The sequence below is a fragment of the Patagioenas fasciata genome, chromosome 1 (assembly GCF_037038585.1).
Source record: "Patagioenas fasciata isolate bPatFas1 chromosome 1, bPatFas1.hap1, whole genome shotgun sequence".
NCBI classification, from domain to species: Eukaryota; Metazoa; Chordata; class Aves; order Columbiformes; family Columbidae; genus Patagioenas; species Patagioenas fasciata.
The window spans coordinates 108,626,097-108,644,568 of record NC_092520.1 but is presented as its reverse complement, the minus strand read 5'-3'; the positions used below and the strand labels follow the sequence as shown (position 1 = coordinate 108,644,568).

The following is an 18,472-nucleotide window of genomic DNA, read 5'->3' as shown; positions in this document are numbered from 1 at the left end:
CCCAAGATGTGTCAGTGCAAAACCAGAGAGGATGCACAGGGGGTTTGGCCACCCAGTGCACAAGACACTGACCCTGTCCCAAAGCTGCCACAGCAGCTCAGGCTGGAGGGAACCTGATACAGAGGACATGACATGACTTGACAGTGTGAGACACAGGTAGGGGCCCTCGTACTGGGGACTGGCCAGATCTGGCCCCAACTTGGCAGAGGATGGCAGAGAGTGGCAGGAGGAGCATGAGGAAAAGCAGGGTGAGATGTCTGCCCCGATGTGAGAGCCCTCTCTGGCCCTGGTGGGGCAACAGGGGCTGTCTGGTCTCAGGGTCAAATAATCAAGTGCAGACCTGCCCTCCCCAAGACAGTTCAAGCCCTGCCTTTGGACCCCATCTGCATTTGCTTTGGCTTCCACAGCACACCGTGATGATGATTTCCCCAGATTAACTGTCAGGGAGGGCCAGAAGCACCACATCTCACAGGATCAAAGCCACGGCCACGTACCCTCCTGCCTTCCCCAATGCGTGCCTCATAAACACCCGTCAGCTTTGCAGTCAGGTTTGGCTTTATCACCAGGCGTGGTGTGAAGCAACATTTTATTCCAGACAGCCCTTCCCTTTGCAGGCCAGGCGTTTGCACCACAGGATGGTGGCCACAGCGGGTGCCAGTGGCAAGGTGGGGTGGCTGCACAGCCAAACACCTACGCACCCAGGCCGGGAGCCGGCATGGGGCTCAGCCGCACTTGCCCAGGCACTCGAGCAGCTCCATGCGGATGGCAATGCGCACGTGCCAGCCCAGCGGGATGAGGCGGATGTAACGGGCCACGATGGGTGGCCGCAGCAGGTTCTGCACCGAAGACGAGCGGTCCGAGTTGCCATAGAAAACCTGTGGAGAGAGGTGTGGGCAGACGGTTAGGGGGCTGGAAATCCTGCCCCGTGAGTTTCGGGTGCCTGCGCAGAGCTGGGAAGGAGGAGGGTCCCTCTTCCCTACCCCCAAAGTAAAAGACTTCAAAATTATCAAGACACAGAAAATGTTTGTCCCTGTGACTGAGTTTTCTGAGTACGTCACTTTCCCCATCATTGCTTTTCCACTTCTTGTGGTTAGGCTAGGCTTAATCTCACCCTGTTCTATCTCATTCACCCTCCAACAGCAAGGCACCAAGTGTTTGGAGTCAGTGTGGCTGTTTGCAGTTTTTAAGCTGAGTTCCCAGACACACCGATACAGACAAAAATGTATTTGAGACCTTCCCCACCACTTGGCCACACTGCCACATCTCCTGCTGCCACAACCTGTCTTTTGGGGAAAACTCAGCATCCTCCCAGGGCTGCAGGAACCAGTTGCATACCCTGCTGGGGTATGTGCCTTCCATGCAGATGGACGCTGAGGATGCCTGGGAGGCAGCAGCTGTGGGATCCCCCAGCCCACCTGGGCTGCACAGGAACCACAGGCACAACTGTAAGGTCTCCCCAGTGCATTTTTTCACTTCAGACCAACCACTAAGTACAGCGTGCAAATGTTTCAGTGTGCTGTGACCTCACTAGTTGTGGATTTTTGTCCTAGTGGATTTTCTGCATCATCATTGTGCCATAGCCCTGGAGTTACAGCAACAGACAGAGCCCTCATTTTGCACTGTCCAGGAGTGGCTGGGGTTGTACTACCTAAACCGAGAGATTTTTACCATGGAGGTGCCACTTCCCCTGTGATGCTGACTAATGCCTGCGTCCTGACCAGCTCAGTCTGGACTCCAGTGTTGTCACTACAAAATGTAAAAAATGTATTTCACCCTTCTGTGGCTGGTCAGCATGGCATCTGTTCTCACTGCAGAGGGGGAGGAATGCCCAGTGCTGCTCCTGGATGTGAGGCGAGCACTCGTTCCCATCCACCCTGCTGCTCCCACAGGACTCCTCTCTTAAGACACCTCCCCAGATTCAATGCTTCAGTGTCACCAAACATGCCCATCTCCAGCCCCCTCCCCAAGTGGCTGAAGCACAAAGTCCACTAACCCGGTTGTTCCCGGTCTGGTCCTTGTAGTAAACCCAGTTGAGATTTTCGTCGGTGCGGTACTGCACACTGTACTTGGTCATCCACTCATCAGCGTCGCAGCGGCCTTGTGTGAGGATCCCCGAGATCACCTTCACCTCCTTCAGGTCAATCTGCAGCCACTGCCCGTTGTCCTGGTACTTGGAGAGCCAGGCACACCTGGAGGGACAGCACCAGCCATGCTATGTCCTCCACCACTGCCCACCCGGGTGGCCTCTCCTGCCCCCATGCTGCCACAGGACCTTGTCCCCCCACACCCACCCACCCATGGGACCTCTTGGAGAGGCATTTTTGGACTCACCCGAAGCCTTGGCCATTGAGGCGGGCCTTGTTGGCTGTCCAGGAGGAGTACCAGCCCGTGTACTGCTCAGGGTTGGAGCAGCTTATCTGGTCGGGCGTGACGGCGCCGGACTCGAAGCCCAGGGGCTTGTGGTAGGGGCACTCTGCAGAACAAGGGAAAAACCATGCTGCCTTAAAGCCACAAGGGGCTTTGTGTCCTGGTTGTGTTTGCACACCTCTTGCCGACACCCTCTGTGGATTCGCTGCTCCCTGCCCTCCCTGGCCAGGACGCTGGGGATGCTCTTAAACCCAGAACACAATCCCTGCACAGTATTTGCTGGTCGGAGGCCATGGGGTCTTCATTTTTATCTCTTCTCTTGTATTAATCTCTGACTCTTCTCTCTCCCTCAAACTTCCTAAACCTGTGCTGCCTGCAGCATTTTAAGGGGAAGGTTTTATTCAGATGTTTCAGTCTGAATTTGTAAGCACACACAAGCAGATCCAGGCTGGATCCATCAACCTGGATCCAGCCTCCAGGCTGTCAGCCTCTGCCTGGTCCTTGAGACATGTCTGGTATGACTTTTCTTGCTGGGTCTTATCTCCTTTTGCTCCTCCATTCTCTGTCTTGATTCACAGCTGTGTTGCATGACAAAATTTCTGAGCCTGCTCTGATCATCCCTCCACAAGCAACCTCAGTTCTTCTGCATTTTCTGCTGTGAGAATTATCTTTGTGTCTGGAGATGGTCTTGTGGGAAATCCACAGATACTCCAGTTCTAGCAAGGTGTAACGCCTGGCACTGCTCTCCCTGTGAGATTTTGCCCTTGGTTCTTCACGCTACCAAACATGACCTCACAGTAGTCTTCTGCAATAGTGAGAGGTTCAGCAAGACTCCTGTTGGCTGCCAAAACTGCTGAGGGCAGAAATACTCATTCATCATTAAAACTTTCCATGGTGGGTCACCATACAGTGCTCTGGAAGGTGAGCCTTTGGTGACACCACCATGCAGAGCTCCTGCATGCTCGCTGGACCTACTTTTTTGTTGTTGTTATGATCAATTTTTTTATGCAAGCAGGTTTTCACTACATATCCAGATACACATGGAGAAGGTATGACAAGTGTCACATGGGAATTGCCTGGGCAAACATCTATATCATGGGCAGCATCTTCTAATTTTGCAGCCTGTGGAACAGCTGAGGTCCCCCCAAGGGCAACTCTGTCACGCTTTCCAGTTCAGTGTAGTTCATTTCATGGGTTTCATCAATAAAGGAGCAAACAGAGCTCTGAGCAGCTTCACATGTGGGTAAGATGTTTCCTTGCACCAGCCATGCCTGACTGATCAGTGTGATGCCTCGTGTTAAAAATGACTGACATACTGGGAGCATCAGTGGGCATCCAGGGCCTGGCATGACCACAGCCTCCCCGGTGCAATGCACCAGCACTGTGGTGGTGCAATCGATGTCTCATTAGTGAAGTCCACTAGGTTGATATCATATGCATCAATATCTCATTAACATATCTTGCTCAGTCAGTACCTCATGACCGCGTTTTTTTCCCACAAAAAGCCACAGCTGCCATCCCACCTTTCTCCAGGCATGGAAACATCATGCTTTAGCACCACGTTATAACCCCTGCTCCCCTTGTGCAAGAGGGAAGCCAGGCCAAGGTGGCCCCGCATGTTTACTACTCAGCAGGCTTATCTCGAACACCACGTAACTTTACTTTTAGCAACACTAATCCACAGACCACACAACTGTAATGCAATTAGGAGGTCACCTTCTGGCATGCCTGGGTGCACCATGCGCAGGGACCCTCAAAATAGATTCCTAGTGCCTGCACAGCCAAACCGGCTATGCCATTTAACACTGTTACTGCTGACCTGGAGAGCACTTGTGCAGCGGCTGCTCTGCTCCAGCCATGCCAGAGACAGCTCTGCAACAACACCTCAGCCCGGCTGCTCGCGAAACTGTCCCCAGGCAATGGGGACACTGGCCACATGGCTGTGGCTGGGCTGGGCAAGGAGAATGCAAAGCCCCCCTCCCTGGGGACAGACAGCTGGGAGATACAGTGACAACATTAATTATTCAGGAGAATAGTCTTCATCAGTCAAGGAAGATGCCTTCATTACTCAGCTACATAATGCTAACAAATGACAGCACCCCTCACACCTAGCTCGACAAGAAACCTAGAGCTGCTCCTCTCACACACATGTCCCACAGTCATGGACGGATCAACCAAATCTGCCATGTCTACTTTCCTTCCCTTCCCTTTCAAGGGGCAATAGTTTAAATGGAAAAAGGGTAGGTTTATATTGGACATAATAATTTTTTTACTATTAGGATGGTGAGCCACTGGGATGGGTTTCCCAGAGAAGCTGTAGATGACTCATCATTGGAAGCCTTCAAGGTCACGTTGGAGAGGTACTTGAGCAACCTATCTAGTGAAAGATGTCCCTGCCCATGGCAGGGGCGCTGGACTAGATGATCTTCAAAGGTTCCTTCCAACCCAAACCATGCTGCGATCCTGTGATTTTTTGGTGCAAGTGACAGCAACCTGGTACCAGGTTGTAGCAAGGCTTTGTATGAAGAATTGTACACTGTTAAGGTTAAACAGCAAGAAAACCGGGGCTGTTCAGCCTGCAGAAAAGGAGGCTGAGGGGAGACCTTATTGCTCTCTACAACTACCTGAAAGGAAGTTGTAGCATGGTGGGGGCTGGTCTCTTCTACCAAGTAACAAGTGATGGGACAAGAGGAAATGGCATCACGTTGCGCCAAGATATTGAATATTAGGGAAAAATTCTTCATGGAAAGGGTTGTCAGGCACTGGAACAGGCTGCCCAGGGAAGTAGTAGAGTCACCATCCCTGAAGGTGTTTAAAAGGCGTTTAGACGAGGTTCTTAGGGACATGGTTTAGTGCTAGAGTTAGGTTATGGTTGGACTCGGTGATCCTGAGGGTCTCTTCCAACCAAAATAATTCTATGATTCTATGAAATCACGCAGTAGGACCAGGCTGGCATGCCAAGTGTAGGTGCTGGTAGGGACTCACTGCGAGAAGAAGGACTTCTCAAGGGGCTGGTCAGGGATCTCTGCTGGGCCGGTTGCAATCCAGTGTTGCCATAAGGCTCTGTGATGCATGTGAGTGTGCCAACGCTGCTCCTTGCACATGACCCGAGTGTTGTGGGAAGCAGGAGGATCCTACGTGGCGACCTGGAGTGTGCAGTAATCTCCATTTGTCCAAAATATGCTTTACTGCAGCTCCATGTAAAGGGATACAGTTACAGGTAGGGGATGTGCAGATGCAGAGGGGCACCTTCCGAATGGAGAGGGACTCAGACAAGGATGCAAGGACTGCAGGGAGCTGCCCATCACAGATGAGCTTCATGGTGATGCTGTGACAAAAAAAGAGTTGTGGCAGCCCACCCTTTGAAAGGGAGCAGCGAGCTCAGGCGGGGCCATGCCAGCTCAGACTCTGTTTGGGGTCGTGCATATGGGTTTCTTTCACAAGAGACTGGAGGAAAACTCTCACAACAAATGATTTAAAGTGTTATTTCTGGAGCTCCTATAAGTGCTTCTTCTGCATCACAGAGGTTGTCTCCAGCAAATGCCGTCTTCATCTGCATACCTGCCTCAGCAGGCAGCCCTGTGGAGATACTTGCTGCAGAAACTGGAAGGACAGAGCCTGAGAAGCCATGACACTTTACTGGGGATGTCTGGGGCCACTCTGCCCTGGGAGCAAGACACTGTCCATGAACAGCAGATGCATCCTCTCCTTGTGGTTTCTCTGGGCAGGGAAGACACCTGTGTGCAACACTCAACCTGGGCAAGCCCCAGGTGGATACGGCCTCCACAGGAGCAGGGTGCATGGAGGGCCAGCTCATGGGAAGCAGATGGCCCTGCAAGGCTGACTGGAAAGCCTCTGCACTTGTCAGTTGCCACACGCCAGAGGAGGGAAACCTTCAGGTCCAACATGAACATGGGATAGAAACACCTGGTGTTTTTCCTCTCTCATTTCTGGTCGTGTACACATGCAAGCTCTGCCAATGGTGTCACATTTTCTTGTTAAAACACATTTTTATTTGCTTTCTAGCATGTCCTAATTTCCACTCAGAGCTTTTCCATGGTAATTCATTTAACCTCCTCAGGGCAGCCATGACAAATACTGAGCATTGGGGTGACCGTTTCCCCCATGTATCTCCTCTGGGGAAACCGGAGGCAACAAAATGCACCTCAAGTTGTTGCACAGCCTCTTGCAGGAGCTGGGAGGAGGTGGTTGCTAGTGGGCATGAGGCACGTACCACTTTAAACTTCCAGTCCCAGAGGGGGTGGCCACCTCTGAACATCTACATGACAGAAGCCTGAAGAAGAGTGTAGCACCTGTGGGACACATGAGCTAAACCTGAAGATCAACTGGGCACCGACAAAGCCTTGCTGGGGTAACACGGCAGGGAAAATGTGGCAGTGGCAGAGAATAACAAGGGAAGATCATGATAAGAAAACCTATAAAACATGATCTGCAAGGAACAACTGAAGGAGGTGGGCAAGGGCAGCCCAGAGAAAACTCAAAGGAAACACTGTTGTGGTCTTTTACTGTTTAAAAATGTGCTTCAAAGAAAGAATAAACTTTTCCTCAATCCCTGGGGAGAGGAGAAGATGTTACAGTCTGAACTGCAGGAAAGGAGAATCAGCCTAGGGGTGGCACAAAAGGTTTTCTACAGCAAATCCTACACACAGCGGTAGATGCCCCAGGCCACTTCCAGGGGCTGTAGGAACAGAGCAAGCAAATCTGCCAGCACCAGCCAGCCTGGGCCACCGGGGTGACCTCCTGAGGCCCAAGCATGGCCCTTGCTGCTGCTGCCCCTCTGCCCGATGGTGCAGGGTCACCCTGTACCTCCCACCGGTACAGCTCCCCCGGCCCCACCAGCACCTGGGTTTGGAATAAGCGCCACCATGATGTGCTACCTCTGCAATGCAGGACGCAATGGGGGAAGCTGCTGAAGATCACCAGGTAAACATGGCTAAATGCACACTGGCCCATTACCTGGCATGCACTCTAAGCTGTTCGTCCTACTGGACCACACTGAGTTAGGACCTCCTTGGCAATCGCATTTGCAAGCCTTGCTGTGCCACAGCTCCAATCTCTCATCCTAAAGGGAAAGGGAAAAAACAATAATAAATCAATAGTGACAATAGACAAAATGTAAGTCCTGAAGCTTAGACAGACACTCATGCCCACCTGGGCTGCTGCAACTTCTCTGAGCCCCTTTCTTCATGCCAGCCCTGCATGAAACATGGGATGACTCGCCCCCACCCTTAAATTCAGGAATCACCTGCCTGGGCTTGGAGGCCCAGGTGCTATCCCTCCTTCTGCCCTGAGGCACCAGAGCCAGGCAGTGCCAGACCCCCAGCATTTACCCGGCAGCCAAACCAGCTGGACAGACTTACCTCTCCTGGGGAGAGGGCCAGTGCAGCTGGGGCAGCGGGCATGGAGGAAAGAAGAGAGAGATCAGAAACACAGATGCTGCAACCAAATGTCAGGAAATGCAATGAACATCTACTCCTGAGCTGGGGAAAAATAAATTGAGGAAAAACTGACAAATCTACGGCATTTTCCCAAGCTGACTGCAAGGGAAAGCAAGCGGATGTGGGCAGGTACAGGGCACTGTGTGTGCCCGTGTTGTGCTACTCCCCTACTGTGTTTTCTGTGGCTTTGGCATCTCCTCTTTCTGATCAGATATGCCTGAAACATCCTGAGGAGAAACCCATGCTGGCCCCTTCAGCCTCTGCTGTACAGCTAATTTCACCGCTATCCCTTTTTGCCACTTTCCCATCCAACAGTTTCCCTTTCCCACTTTGCCCTTAAAAAATGTAAGCTGCTGATCCCCAAGGGTGAAATCCCACCCTGACACCAGCACAAATCCCTGGTGCCTTCAAAGGAGATGGGACACCCTGAGAGGTCCCTGGCCTGAAATAACTCCGTATGGACAGCATAGAGGAAAACAAAATGTAAATAGTTCTTCCGGATCCATCTTTCAAAGGAGACTCCTCATTTTTTTCTTTCTTAGAGAAAATCAGCTGTTGTGGCTGTAGAGGAAGAGCTGCTATTTTTGCAACATCTGACCTGTTTTATCTCCTACCCATCACTAGGCAATGGCTTTTTTATGAGCCCTTTGCTGAAAGGCCTCTCTGGCTTCCCAGTAAAGTCCAAAGCAGACTACATTAATAGCATTTGAACTGGCAGAATAGTGCCCAGACAACTATGAAAATAAAACAATTTTTAAAAGTAGTCCTATGACTGCTGATAACTCTTCAACACAATTCAAATGTCAAACATCATGTTTCCAATACTGGTCGTGAATCTGCAAGCCACTAAGGATCAAGCTATTGAGCAGGTAAAAGCTTGCATACAGCAGAAAGCTGCCATCTCAAAATACAGATTTTCTGAATAGGAAAAGAGGATCTTTTCACCAAATGAATTAGACTCTGAATTATTCACTGAAATCTAGTTATGATTTATTCATTCATACACTGTCACTTTGCTGAGCCTAGGAAGCTCCAGCTAAGGCTGGGAATTTACATCTTGCATTCCTATAGCAAGTTGCATCTCAAAAGACTCACAAACACTGTGCAATTATAATCAGCTGAAATATAAACTATATAACAAAGCTCTCTTTATTACCAAAATGCAACTGCTCCTTGTGTGTGACACTGAGCCTGAATGTATCAAGAGTCTGAAAGAAAGACCCCAGCAGAGAACAAAATGATAAATTTTTAAAAAATCCTTTCTTTAATGCAGAGATCATCTCCTTTGCTTCAACATCCCTGGGCAGCATTTCTGATCAGGAACTTACCACATTAACCCAAGGCATCAGCCCTGGCAGAAGTAAATGTCCATCTACAACAAAAAGATGCGACTTCTAGTCAGGCTGAAGAGGGAGGCAGGGAGGTACCCAGGCCTCATCGAGCTCACCAGGAAAACATGGGTTCACATCTCCGGACCTGGCCTGGCTCCACCCTTCCCAGCACAGATATTACCCAGCCCCCTGACTCCATCGTGCAACAAGAAAACCAAGGTGGAGGAGCAAGCCAAGGCCACGCCACACAGTGTCACCTCTGTGCTGTGCCACAAATGGCAAAGCAAGTCAACATAAGCCAGCATGAGGGTGGTTTAAATTAACGCTGCTTGTCATCAGATCAAGACAATACAAACCAGGACTTTATCACCTATCAAAACTGGACCACCTTTGCAATAGAAGCAATGCAGTGCCTCTCCCACCTGCTTGGTTCTCTCTTGGATGCTGACACTGGAGCTGACACTGGCACTGGTGGCATGGGAGCCAGGCTGGCAGGTGCCTCTCCAGCCCCTCCAGCCCATGCCACGGTGGTCTTTCGCAGCAGGACGGGTGCCCTGATCTAGCAGCAAGAGGGGCAAGGCACAGCTTTGTTACCCTGGGATTTTGGAGCCTGGCTCCCCAGCTAGCAGACTCCTGCTGTGCATCCCCACTGCTGATTGTGGGGCAGCAGCCTCTGCTCCTTCACTCTGCAGGCATTCAAGTTTCATGTAGACATGTGCACTTCCTACATGTTTCTTAACCTCCTTTTCCTCATCTTTAGAAGACTGATTTTTGTGAGTTGTTTCCAGTTTGCCTTACAGTGGTTAAATGCACTTTGGCCTGGCAATAACCAGGTGTGTGAGTGGAGCCATACAGAGGTGAAAGCAAAGATGCCTGCACCTCTCTGCCTAAATACTTGCCTTGGATCTCCTGCAGCACTCAAGGTACCTTTATGGCTACAGAGAAAACCTGGTAAACAATCTAGCAAATGAATGTACTTCATACAGGGATAAAATATTCAAGTATATGTGCACCAGGTACATTGGCCCAGCATGAGGAAGACTGTATTGTGGTGAAACCTACTCTTGTGCACCATGTGCCTGTGGTGGGGAAAGGGGATGTGAATTACCAGGGTGATGTAGGGGTATTGCTTTGGGTCACGCTGAGCCCTTTCAGCGGGCCTTCTGAGTCCCTGCCCAGGTATTTGAGAGCCAAGATCAAAATTTGACACCTCATTGACTGATGCGGCTGGAAACCCAATGGCTGTGAGCAAAACAACAGAAAAAAAAATTAATATTTTTCACAGAATCAATGAATGATTTGGGTTAGAAGAGACCTTAAAGATCATCTACTTTGAAGTCCCCTGCCATGGGCAAGGTCACATTCCACTAGACCAGGTTGCTCAAGGACCCGTCCAACCTGGCCTTTTCAGGTAGGTGGGTGTATGGTAGCATCTACTCAACCCCCATGAATAAACCCTCCTGCCCTGGCCACCCCAGCCTTCTCCTGGGCTACAAGAGCAGCTTTTAGGGTTTTTAAGCTTGTCACCCAGGGGACACTACTGCAACTCAGGCAAGCGTGTGACATTCAAGCACAAAACCCCTTTTTTCAATGGAATGTGTTATTGGTTGGCATGAGGCACACCATGGTGCAAAGGCAGAGCCAGGGCAGGGATGCCGGCATGCCACCCCTCTGGCTGTCCCCGCTGGGCTAGTGGCCTCCACCCCTCACCACATGGGTCACTCATTTAAACATCTCAAGTAGGAGGTCAGTTTTGCCTTTTTGAGCTAAAAGAGGTTAACTGCTCAGAGCTTGCTCCCATGAGTGGCTCGGCCATCCAGCACAGCCTGCAGCACAGGGGAGTGGCAGGTTTGGCATGGGGTAAGCATAGCAGCTGCAGATGCACCAAATGTCTCACCTGGGCAGTGTGGCCTGATAACCCCTGGTGTTAGGAGAGGAAAGGAGAGAAAAAGGTGTCATTGCCTGCAGTTGTCCGGAAAAAGTAGTAATTGATATATCGGTGTGTTTACAGCTGTGATGGTCCCTGTCCTACAAAGGAAATGAAGAGGAAAGCTGGCTGCCAATAGTCTAAAAATGTGATGGGCAGCATGCTTTTATAGTGAGCATGTTTGCCTTCAAGGAAGGTTACAAAGATAATTGGTAATTGTAGGTCAGACAGAACGAATTGCCGCAATTCGTGGGAGAGTCACAAGCCCTGCACTGCTGCCCAGGGGCTGTTGTGTTAAAAGTACAGGACTGAAAAAAAAAACCCCAAACCATTAAAAAGGAAAGAGCCCTATTTACAGCCCCCACAGTGCCCCAGGACATTCAGCAAACCATCAGTTCAGTGAAATAAATTACTATCTGTGAGTGTTTGTGAGAGGCAGGGAGACAGACCGTGTGCGTTCCCTGTCCTTCCATCCCTCCCTACAGCGTGACGTGTCCAGTGCAGTGCCATGCAAAAATGCCACCCTGTAGTGCAGGATTTGGGGACTGGGGGCTGAGCAAGCACCAGGGGATAATTTTGTGCTGAAGCTCCCATCCCGGTGCAGCTGGGCTGAAGCACAGACGCCAGGCTGGTCCCGCTTGGTACCCACCACTGGGAAGGATGGAGAGGAGAGAAACCCCAGGGACTATCTCAGGGTTGGCGGAGAAGGAAAAGAGCTGGCAGGGGCAGTCCTGGGATGTGGAGAACATGGGTTTCTGAGGCAGTGGTGGGATAAAGCAGCAGCCGCAGCTTTGGGCTACCTGGGGGAAGGAAGGGGCAAGTGGCAGCAAGGCTCAGTTGCTGGCATTTTGATGACAGGAACAGGTAACTGTATGTCTCAGAAAGTTTCTGGTCATTAATAATATCGTCAAACAAGGAAAGAAGGGAGAAAGGTAAGTGTGGGCAGAAGTACCACTGCTAAAGGCTGAGCACATTTCAATAAGGTCAGCTCTGAGAAGTCATATTGAATATCCTGACCACAGAGCCCCAAGCGCAAGCTATCTTTTTTTTTAGTGTGGCTAGAATTACTGACAGGTGTACAAGCATGAGAAAGCACATTATAAAATAAAACAGAGAAATATAACATAGAACAAATGTCAGTCACTCAATTTACTTGAATAAGTTCACATAAACCTGGCCATTGCAGGCAAAGTATGTGGAAAATGTAAATAACTTTGTTTACTTATTGACTTTAAAATTTAGGTTGTCTAGAAGCTTCAGCTGGAAAATAGCTAATTTTGCCTCTAATCTCTGTAAGCAGCATCTCAGTTTAACACAGCTCAGAGAGATGAGCAAAACTATATTCTCTCCACTTTTCCCAGTGGAGAGCACTCCCTCCGTGATGCAGTGCTTTCCCGAAGCGGTGGCTCCTGCTCCACAGCCAGCCATCTGCTTCCCTTCTGCACCGGTGGGCCATGGGGCAGGGGAAAGGAAAACAGCTGAAAAAACAGAAAAATGTGACTCGAATCCCAGAAAAGATGTCACAGAAATGAAAGGGGCAACTGGAACAAATGACACTGGTTTTATCACTTTTTCTAAAAAGCACACTGTTTTAAGTCCCCATTTTCCTGGAGTGGTGCATTAGAGAGTACCAGGAGGCAGAGCTAGGTGAGGAGGCATGAAAGCAACACAGAAGGCTGAGACACTTAAAAAAAGCATTGTGATACCTCTGAGCCCATTGGGTGCCAGTTTGTGGGTTGCTATGTTATTAACCCAGGCTATTTTTACATCCCAGCCCTGGAAATCGTGCCAGGCGAGTGAGGTGACTCACATCAGGCTGCACCAACCTCGGCAGCAAGGTGCATTGGGGGAAGCTGTGTGTTCCAGACCGGCATCGCACATAGCATTTTCCCCATCTCTCCTTGCCCCTGTGTCAGTGGCAACAGCCCAGGGAACAGGTTGCCCAGAGAGGTGGTGGATGCCCCATCCCTGGAGACATTCCAGGCCAGGCTGGACAGGGCTCTGAGCAACCTGACATAGTTGAAGGTGTCCCTGCTCATTGCGGGGGCTTGGACTAGATGAGATTTGAAGGTCCCTTCCAACCCAAACTATTCCGTGATTCTATGATTCTATGACCCGTGCTGCAGCCACTGCCCGTCCCCAGGTCCCCTCAGCCAGCTTAGCCCCCTCACCCTGTCACTTCATGGTTGCTTTTGTTGTTTTTCCCCCAGGGCTTTTTCCATGGCCACGCTAAGCAGGCTCTGCAGGGACAGAGCCTGTTGTGCGGGGCAAACAGTGCCTTTATTTCTAAAAAGCACAGGCTTTAACTGGTCCATGGGAGCTATTCTGGCAGGCAGAGACCCTCAGGGCATACATCCATCAAAAGATTTTAGGAGCCAGGCTGGCCTAGTGAATGCGGGGTGTTCATGCAAGGCCTTTCACCACCTGAAGCCACCCTGGGCCAAATACTCAGCCTGTTGCCCCTGCAGATGATGTTATGGCTGTGGCACCAGCACCTCAGCACACATCAGCCTGCTAGGACTCATCTCTGCTGATGACTGACAGGCCGGGTCAGAGCCAGAGATAGAAGGCAGGAGGACCAGCATCAGCATCAGCCTGCAGAGGGGAGAAGCACTCATGCTTCACGTTAAGCTCCTCTCTTATGCTTTAACACGGCTGCTGTTTCCCTCATTCATTTTGTGGGGACTTATCACAGCTTTATTATTTTCATTTCCATTTAATTTTCTTTAATGCTTTTTATTTAGTTTCCATTTTTATTCATTTGTATTGTGTCTCATTTAATACTTACCGCTATTTATCTGAAAGTGATAAAAACCATTTTAAAATAACTTTATATAATGGCAATTATACCTATTTAATTCATGCTCATTTATCTTTTATACCTGCTGTCTCCATAATGTTTCTACAATTTTTTTTTATGTTGTGAAAATATTTGAAAAAAATCAACCTTTTCCCCTTTTCTTCTCAAGAGACATGTAATTAATTCTTTTTTCCAAAGTGCTCCTTTGAAAATTTTTGGCAGCTTCTGATCTTATTGACATGTTTGTTCCTTCCTGCTCAGAGCCATGCAGAACATTGCCTGCATAGTAATTTCAATAGATGTATCGATTGTGCCAAAGGGCGACACTAAAGATGTTATTTACTGTGATCTGAAGGCGGGTTTGGGCCTTTGATTTTAGTGGTGGGGGAGGGGGTTGTTTTTGTTTTGTTTGGCTGGGTTTTGGTTTTGTTTGTGGTTTTTGTTGTTTTTTGTTTATTTGTCGTTGGTGTTACTTTTTTTTCAAAGCTGCAAAAAACAGAGGGGAAAAAAGAAATCCACTCTTTTAAACTGCTGAGCTGTGCTTATTCCTCGACATGTAGCAAGCATGGATGGAGTGAGGTGGCGCAGGCACATCACATCCAATGTGCTAAAAGCATATTCACGTCAATCCGGGGCTTGGGGTGCTCCCCCTCACCGTATGGAGGGGCCCGACAGCTGCTGCGGCTCTGGTGGCAGGAGCCTGCCTGCGGCACCATATGCTGCTGCTGCTGTCACCGAGGTGTCTCCAGCACACAGGAGCCCAGCCAAGGCACAGGGGCTGTGGGTGCTCCTCTAAGCCACTTTTGCTGATGGAGAATATAAGGTGTAAGGAGCTTATCGTGGCATCACGTGGCTCAGAGGACTGACCTGGCGGCACCTTCTCCATGGTGGGAGAGGCAGGAGTGCAGGGGGCACCTGGGCAAAGAGTCGCTGCTCACTCTTTATCCAGAAGAGGACACTTGGATCATGAAGCAGAGAAAGCCAGTAAAGTAAGTAAACTGTAAATTAAGAAAATAAATACCAAAGGAGTGATGCCTGGAAAGTGATCCTGCAAGTAAATTTTCACTGCAAGCTCTCCAAAAATATCCTGATGTGTGGGTGTCTATTAAAAGCAAGCTGTGTCTGGGATTCAGAGCAAGGTATGAACTCAATCCAAGGACTAATTGGAGTTACGCCACCCATTGGGAAAAAACACTGGAGTCCGGGTAAAAACAGCCTCCTGAGAAGCCCAGGCACCCATAACCTTCCCATGTGAAACAAAGGAGAGTGAACAAATAATGTATTAAGAGAATGCACCAATATTTGCTGGAAGATTAAAATCAAGACTTATTAATTAGACAGACTGGGGTAGAGCCAAACTAAGAGGATAAAATGAAGGCATGGCTAGTTGAGGAACACTTTTCTATCCATCAAATTTGGTAGACCAAAACATTCAATGGACACAGAGAAGGACAGAAAAAGACAGACAAAGCAAAACACTGGCAATTCAACATCCACAGGGATAAAGCTGGACTGTCTGATAAATCTGGCCCATACTCTGACAGATCATACTCTGTTCACACATTAATATTGGTAGATACCACCCAGCACTTTGAAGAGCAAACTCAGCCATGTTTAAGATAATAACAGCTTTGCCACTGGCTTCGATGAAGCCAGAAGTTCAAACACAATCCAGAAAATGATCTCCTCATTCCACAGCTGGGTTAATTAAAATGGAAGAAGAATGTGACCCTGAATTTTTTGGCATCTTCTAGCTCCTGCTTAGCTGCTATCATTACTACTTTTCTGAACAGTAAATCTGAGAAAGCCACAAAATTGAGAAATACTTTTCCTATTTTCTTGACTTATGATTGCTTTTTGTTCTTAAAGTGCTTTGGAAGTCTTTTTCCAGGTCAAAATACCTGAAAGAACCTTTAAAAAAAAAGGCAGATCTCCATCAGCAATGTCTTGCTGCCAGATAAAATGATTTGGTTTTGATTAATCGAGAGTTTTGATTAATGAAGGACCAGTCTTTTGTGTTATACTGTACCTCATTTTTCAAATTAGCATTATTATTTACTCACTGGCTCAGCTGCACTACAATTTTCTTTGCAAACTCATATTTTGACAAATTATATGGCAATTTTTTTACACTGCAATTATTTTGTGAAACGGAGTTTTACTACTGAATATTCATAGAGCTGTAAGAACACTGCTCACTCATATACATAAATTACACATCTCCTCCACAATTTTGCCTTTCCCCAAACTATTATGCTTCCATGAAAACACAGAGAAAAGCTTACTCTGTACCCCACAGCCCCTGTCAGAAGAAAGAAGCATGGATGAAAGAAGAAATGCAAAGAGGGACATCTGAAAGCGCCTCCCAGGAGGCAAAGTTCATACCTTTGTAGCAGAAAAGAAGAGACAGCAGGACACTTCCCATCTTGAACTGCATCTTTTCCTTCCTCTTTTGGGAATAGCTCCTTAGCGCGCTGCTTGGCTTGCTGGCAAGGCATGAGATTAACTTAAGCATTGCCTAATCACCTTACTCTCCTCCATTCTCATGATTTTATCAAGCACCATCAAGCCAACCACACAATTATTAATGTCAAGCTCCATCGTAGAGGATGTGTCATGTATAATGGTTTTTAAAAAGTACTGAGGTACTGACACTGAGTGCGACTCTGATTGTGTGTGCAGACATATGTCCAAATGAACAAGGACATACCAACCTAGAAACCACGTATAACCCCCATAGAAATGCAGATGTCTAATGCTAATAAAATATATGCAGCAAATATTGTATGTAGCATGTATTCATTATCTTCCACCCCAGTTGTTTACCTCCACACAATCAATGCTTTTCCTAATAATGATTGTGTGTAGAAATCTGCCCCGGCCTTACTGCTCTTTCAGTCACATGATTGTAAGGGACTGAAAACCGCAATTAGTAGATCAAACAGAAATAGCACACTTCAGTTGTTTACTTGCTGAGCTGTAAAAATCTCAAACCAAAAAAGTAAATCTCCCTTTGCTAACAGTTCTACCTATAGTATACTCTCAACCAGTTTACATCAAAGAGGGTTATACATTTCATTTTAAAATGACTGAAAGAGTCAAGACAATAACAGACTGCTAGCGACTCCAGTGGATCTTGCGCCTGTTCCTTCAAAATCTGTTAACTATGTGCAATTAGCAGTGAATGTTTAATGGAGGCTTTTGAAAGAAACTGCTTCAGAAGCAGCTTTCTTTGTTTCAAAAGATCTCAGATTGTATGCACAGGGAATAGATTAAAGTGCTGCACAGATCACGTGGGCTGTTGTTGAATTAAGCTAGACCTGTCTCTAGTCTTCTGGTCTATATCCATTCAAAAAATACTGCGCAAACATGGATGCTGACTTTTCAGAAACAGTCTCCTAGGTGGGATTTATCTCCCCTACCATTGGATACTCACAAAAATTTGAAATGCCTCATAAATGGGATGTCAGGTACAGCATCTCTCTACAGCCACACCTCCAGTGCCGATGAATCCTGGACTCGCCAGGACATGCAACATGGATGGGATGAGTCACCTGCCACCGGGACTCACTGCTTTGCTCAGCCTTGAGCAGTTTAACCTCCTCGACCCAACACTTTTCCCATTTTAACCTACCTTCAGGGAAAGGGCAGGCTATCACAGGCAGAGCCCTGCGTGGGCATGGCCGTCCTGCTTCATGGACCTGGGCTAGCTCACCCCCTCTCCAATTCTGCCATCTGATCTAAAATGGGCTGGCACAGAGACAGAGATTTCTAGAGCTACCGAAGATACTCAGACATCTATTCCCTCTCTGCACCAGTGAGCACTGATGAGTATCCAAATCCCATGGGCTTTAAAATCCCAGCTTAAAAACCCCTAAATACCTTCATCCACCTGTCTCTTGGAAAACCAAACCAGGGCTTCAGCCTCTTTACCTTATGGTCTCATAAGCACAGGTCACCAGGAAGCAGAGCTGCCAACCCAGAGATATATCACCTACCATATTTTAAAAAGCAAAACCAAATTTTCCCCCATCACCCAAAGCAGTTTAAAATCAGGCTGATTTATGGTCAGCTCCACCCTTCAAATAGGTCTTGATTTTGTGTAAGAAATGCAATAGCTCAGGGATCATGTTCAGAAATAGCACAGCTATTATCAAAGAACATTTCCTCCAAAGGGACACGCTCAAGACTGGTGGCTCCCCAATACAAAATTCAGGAAAAAAAGTGAAGTCTTTGTTCAAAAATGTGTCTGTAGCATTCAGAAAACCAAATTGGTTCAAAAGAAGAGTAGAGGAGCCTTAAAATTAAAGTCTCTGTATAAATACTATGCAGTTCAGACCCCCTGTGTCTGATGGTGTTGATGGTTCTTCAGTTTAATAACTGTAAACAGCAAAACCGTGCTGCCACGGCAGACAACATTGCCAAATGAATCACGTAGTTAATTTCTAGTAAGCATACAAATACAGGTATAGAAGACGGAAAACATTTTAAAGTCTATACACAACACAGCACCAGAAAGTGCTAGCTTTGTCCTTTATGAAAAAATAAAATTTTAAAAGGATAGAAATTAGCCTGACATTGATTATGG

General features: G+C 48.0%; 1 protein-coding gene across 2 annotated transcripts; it reads right to left on the bottom strand.

Moving 5' to 3' along the window:
* Positions 1-544: 544 nt before the first annotated feature.
* Positions 545-17,638, bottom strand: RS1 (retinoschisin 1). 2 transcript variants are annotated; one of them, XM_071812586.1, is made up of 7 exons: positions 17,519-17,638; positions 16,270-16,370; positions 7,749-7,774; positions 7,345-7,450; positions 2,332-2,473; positions 1,994-2,189; positions 545-875 (listed from the first exon to the last, which is right to left on the bottom strand). In XM_071812586.1, exons 2-7 carry the CDS (start codon positions 16,319-16,321, stop codon positions 723-725), a joined length of 675 nt encoding a protein of 224 aa, XP_071668687.1. In that variant the 5' UTR covers positions 16,322-16,370; positions 17,519-17,638; the 3' UTR covers positions 545-722. The 2 variants fall into 2 exon arrangements, with proteins under 2 accessions (XP_071668687.1, XP_065685500.1); XM_065829428.2 differs by lacking the exon at positions 17,519-17,638 and having other exon boundaries at positions 16,270-16,772.
* Between the last annotated feature and the right edge of the window lie 834 nt (positions 17,639-18,472).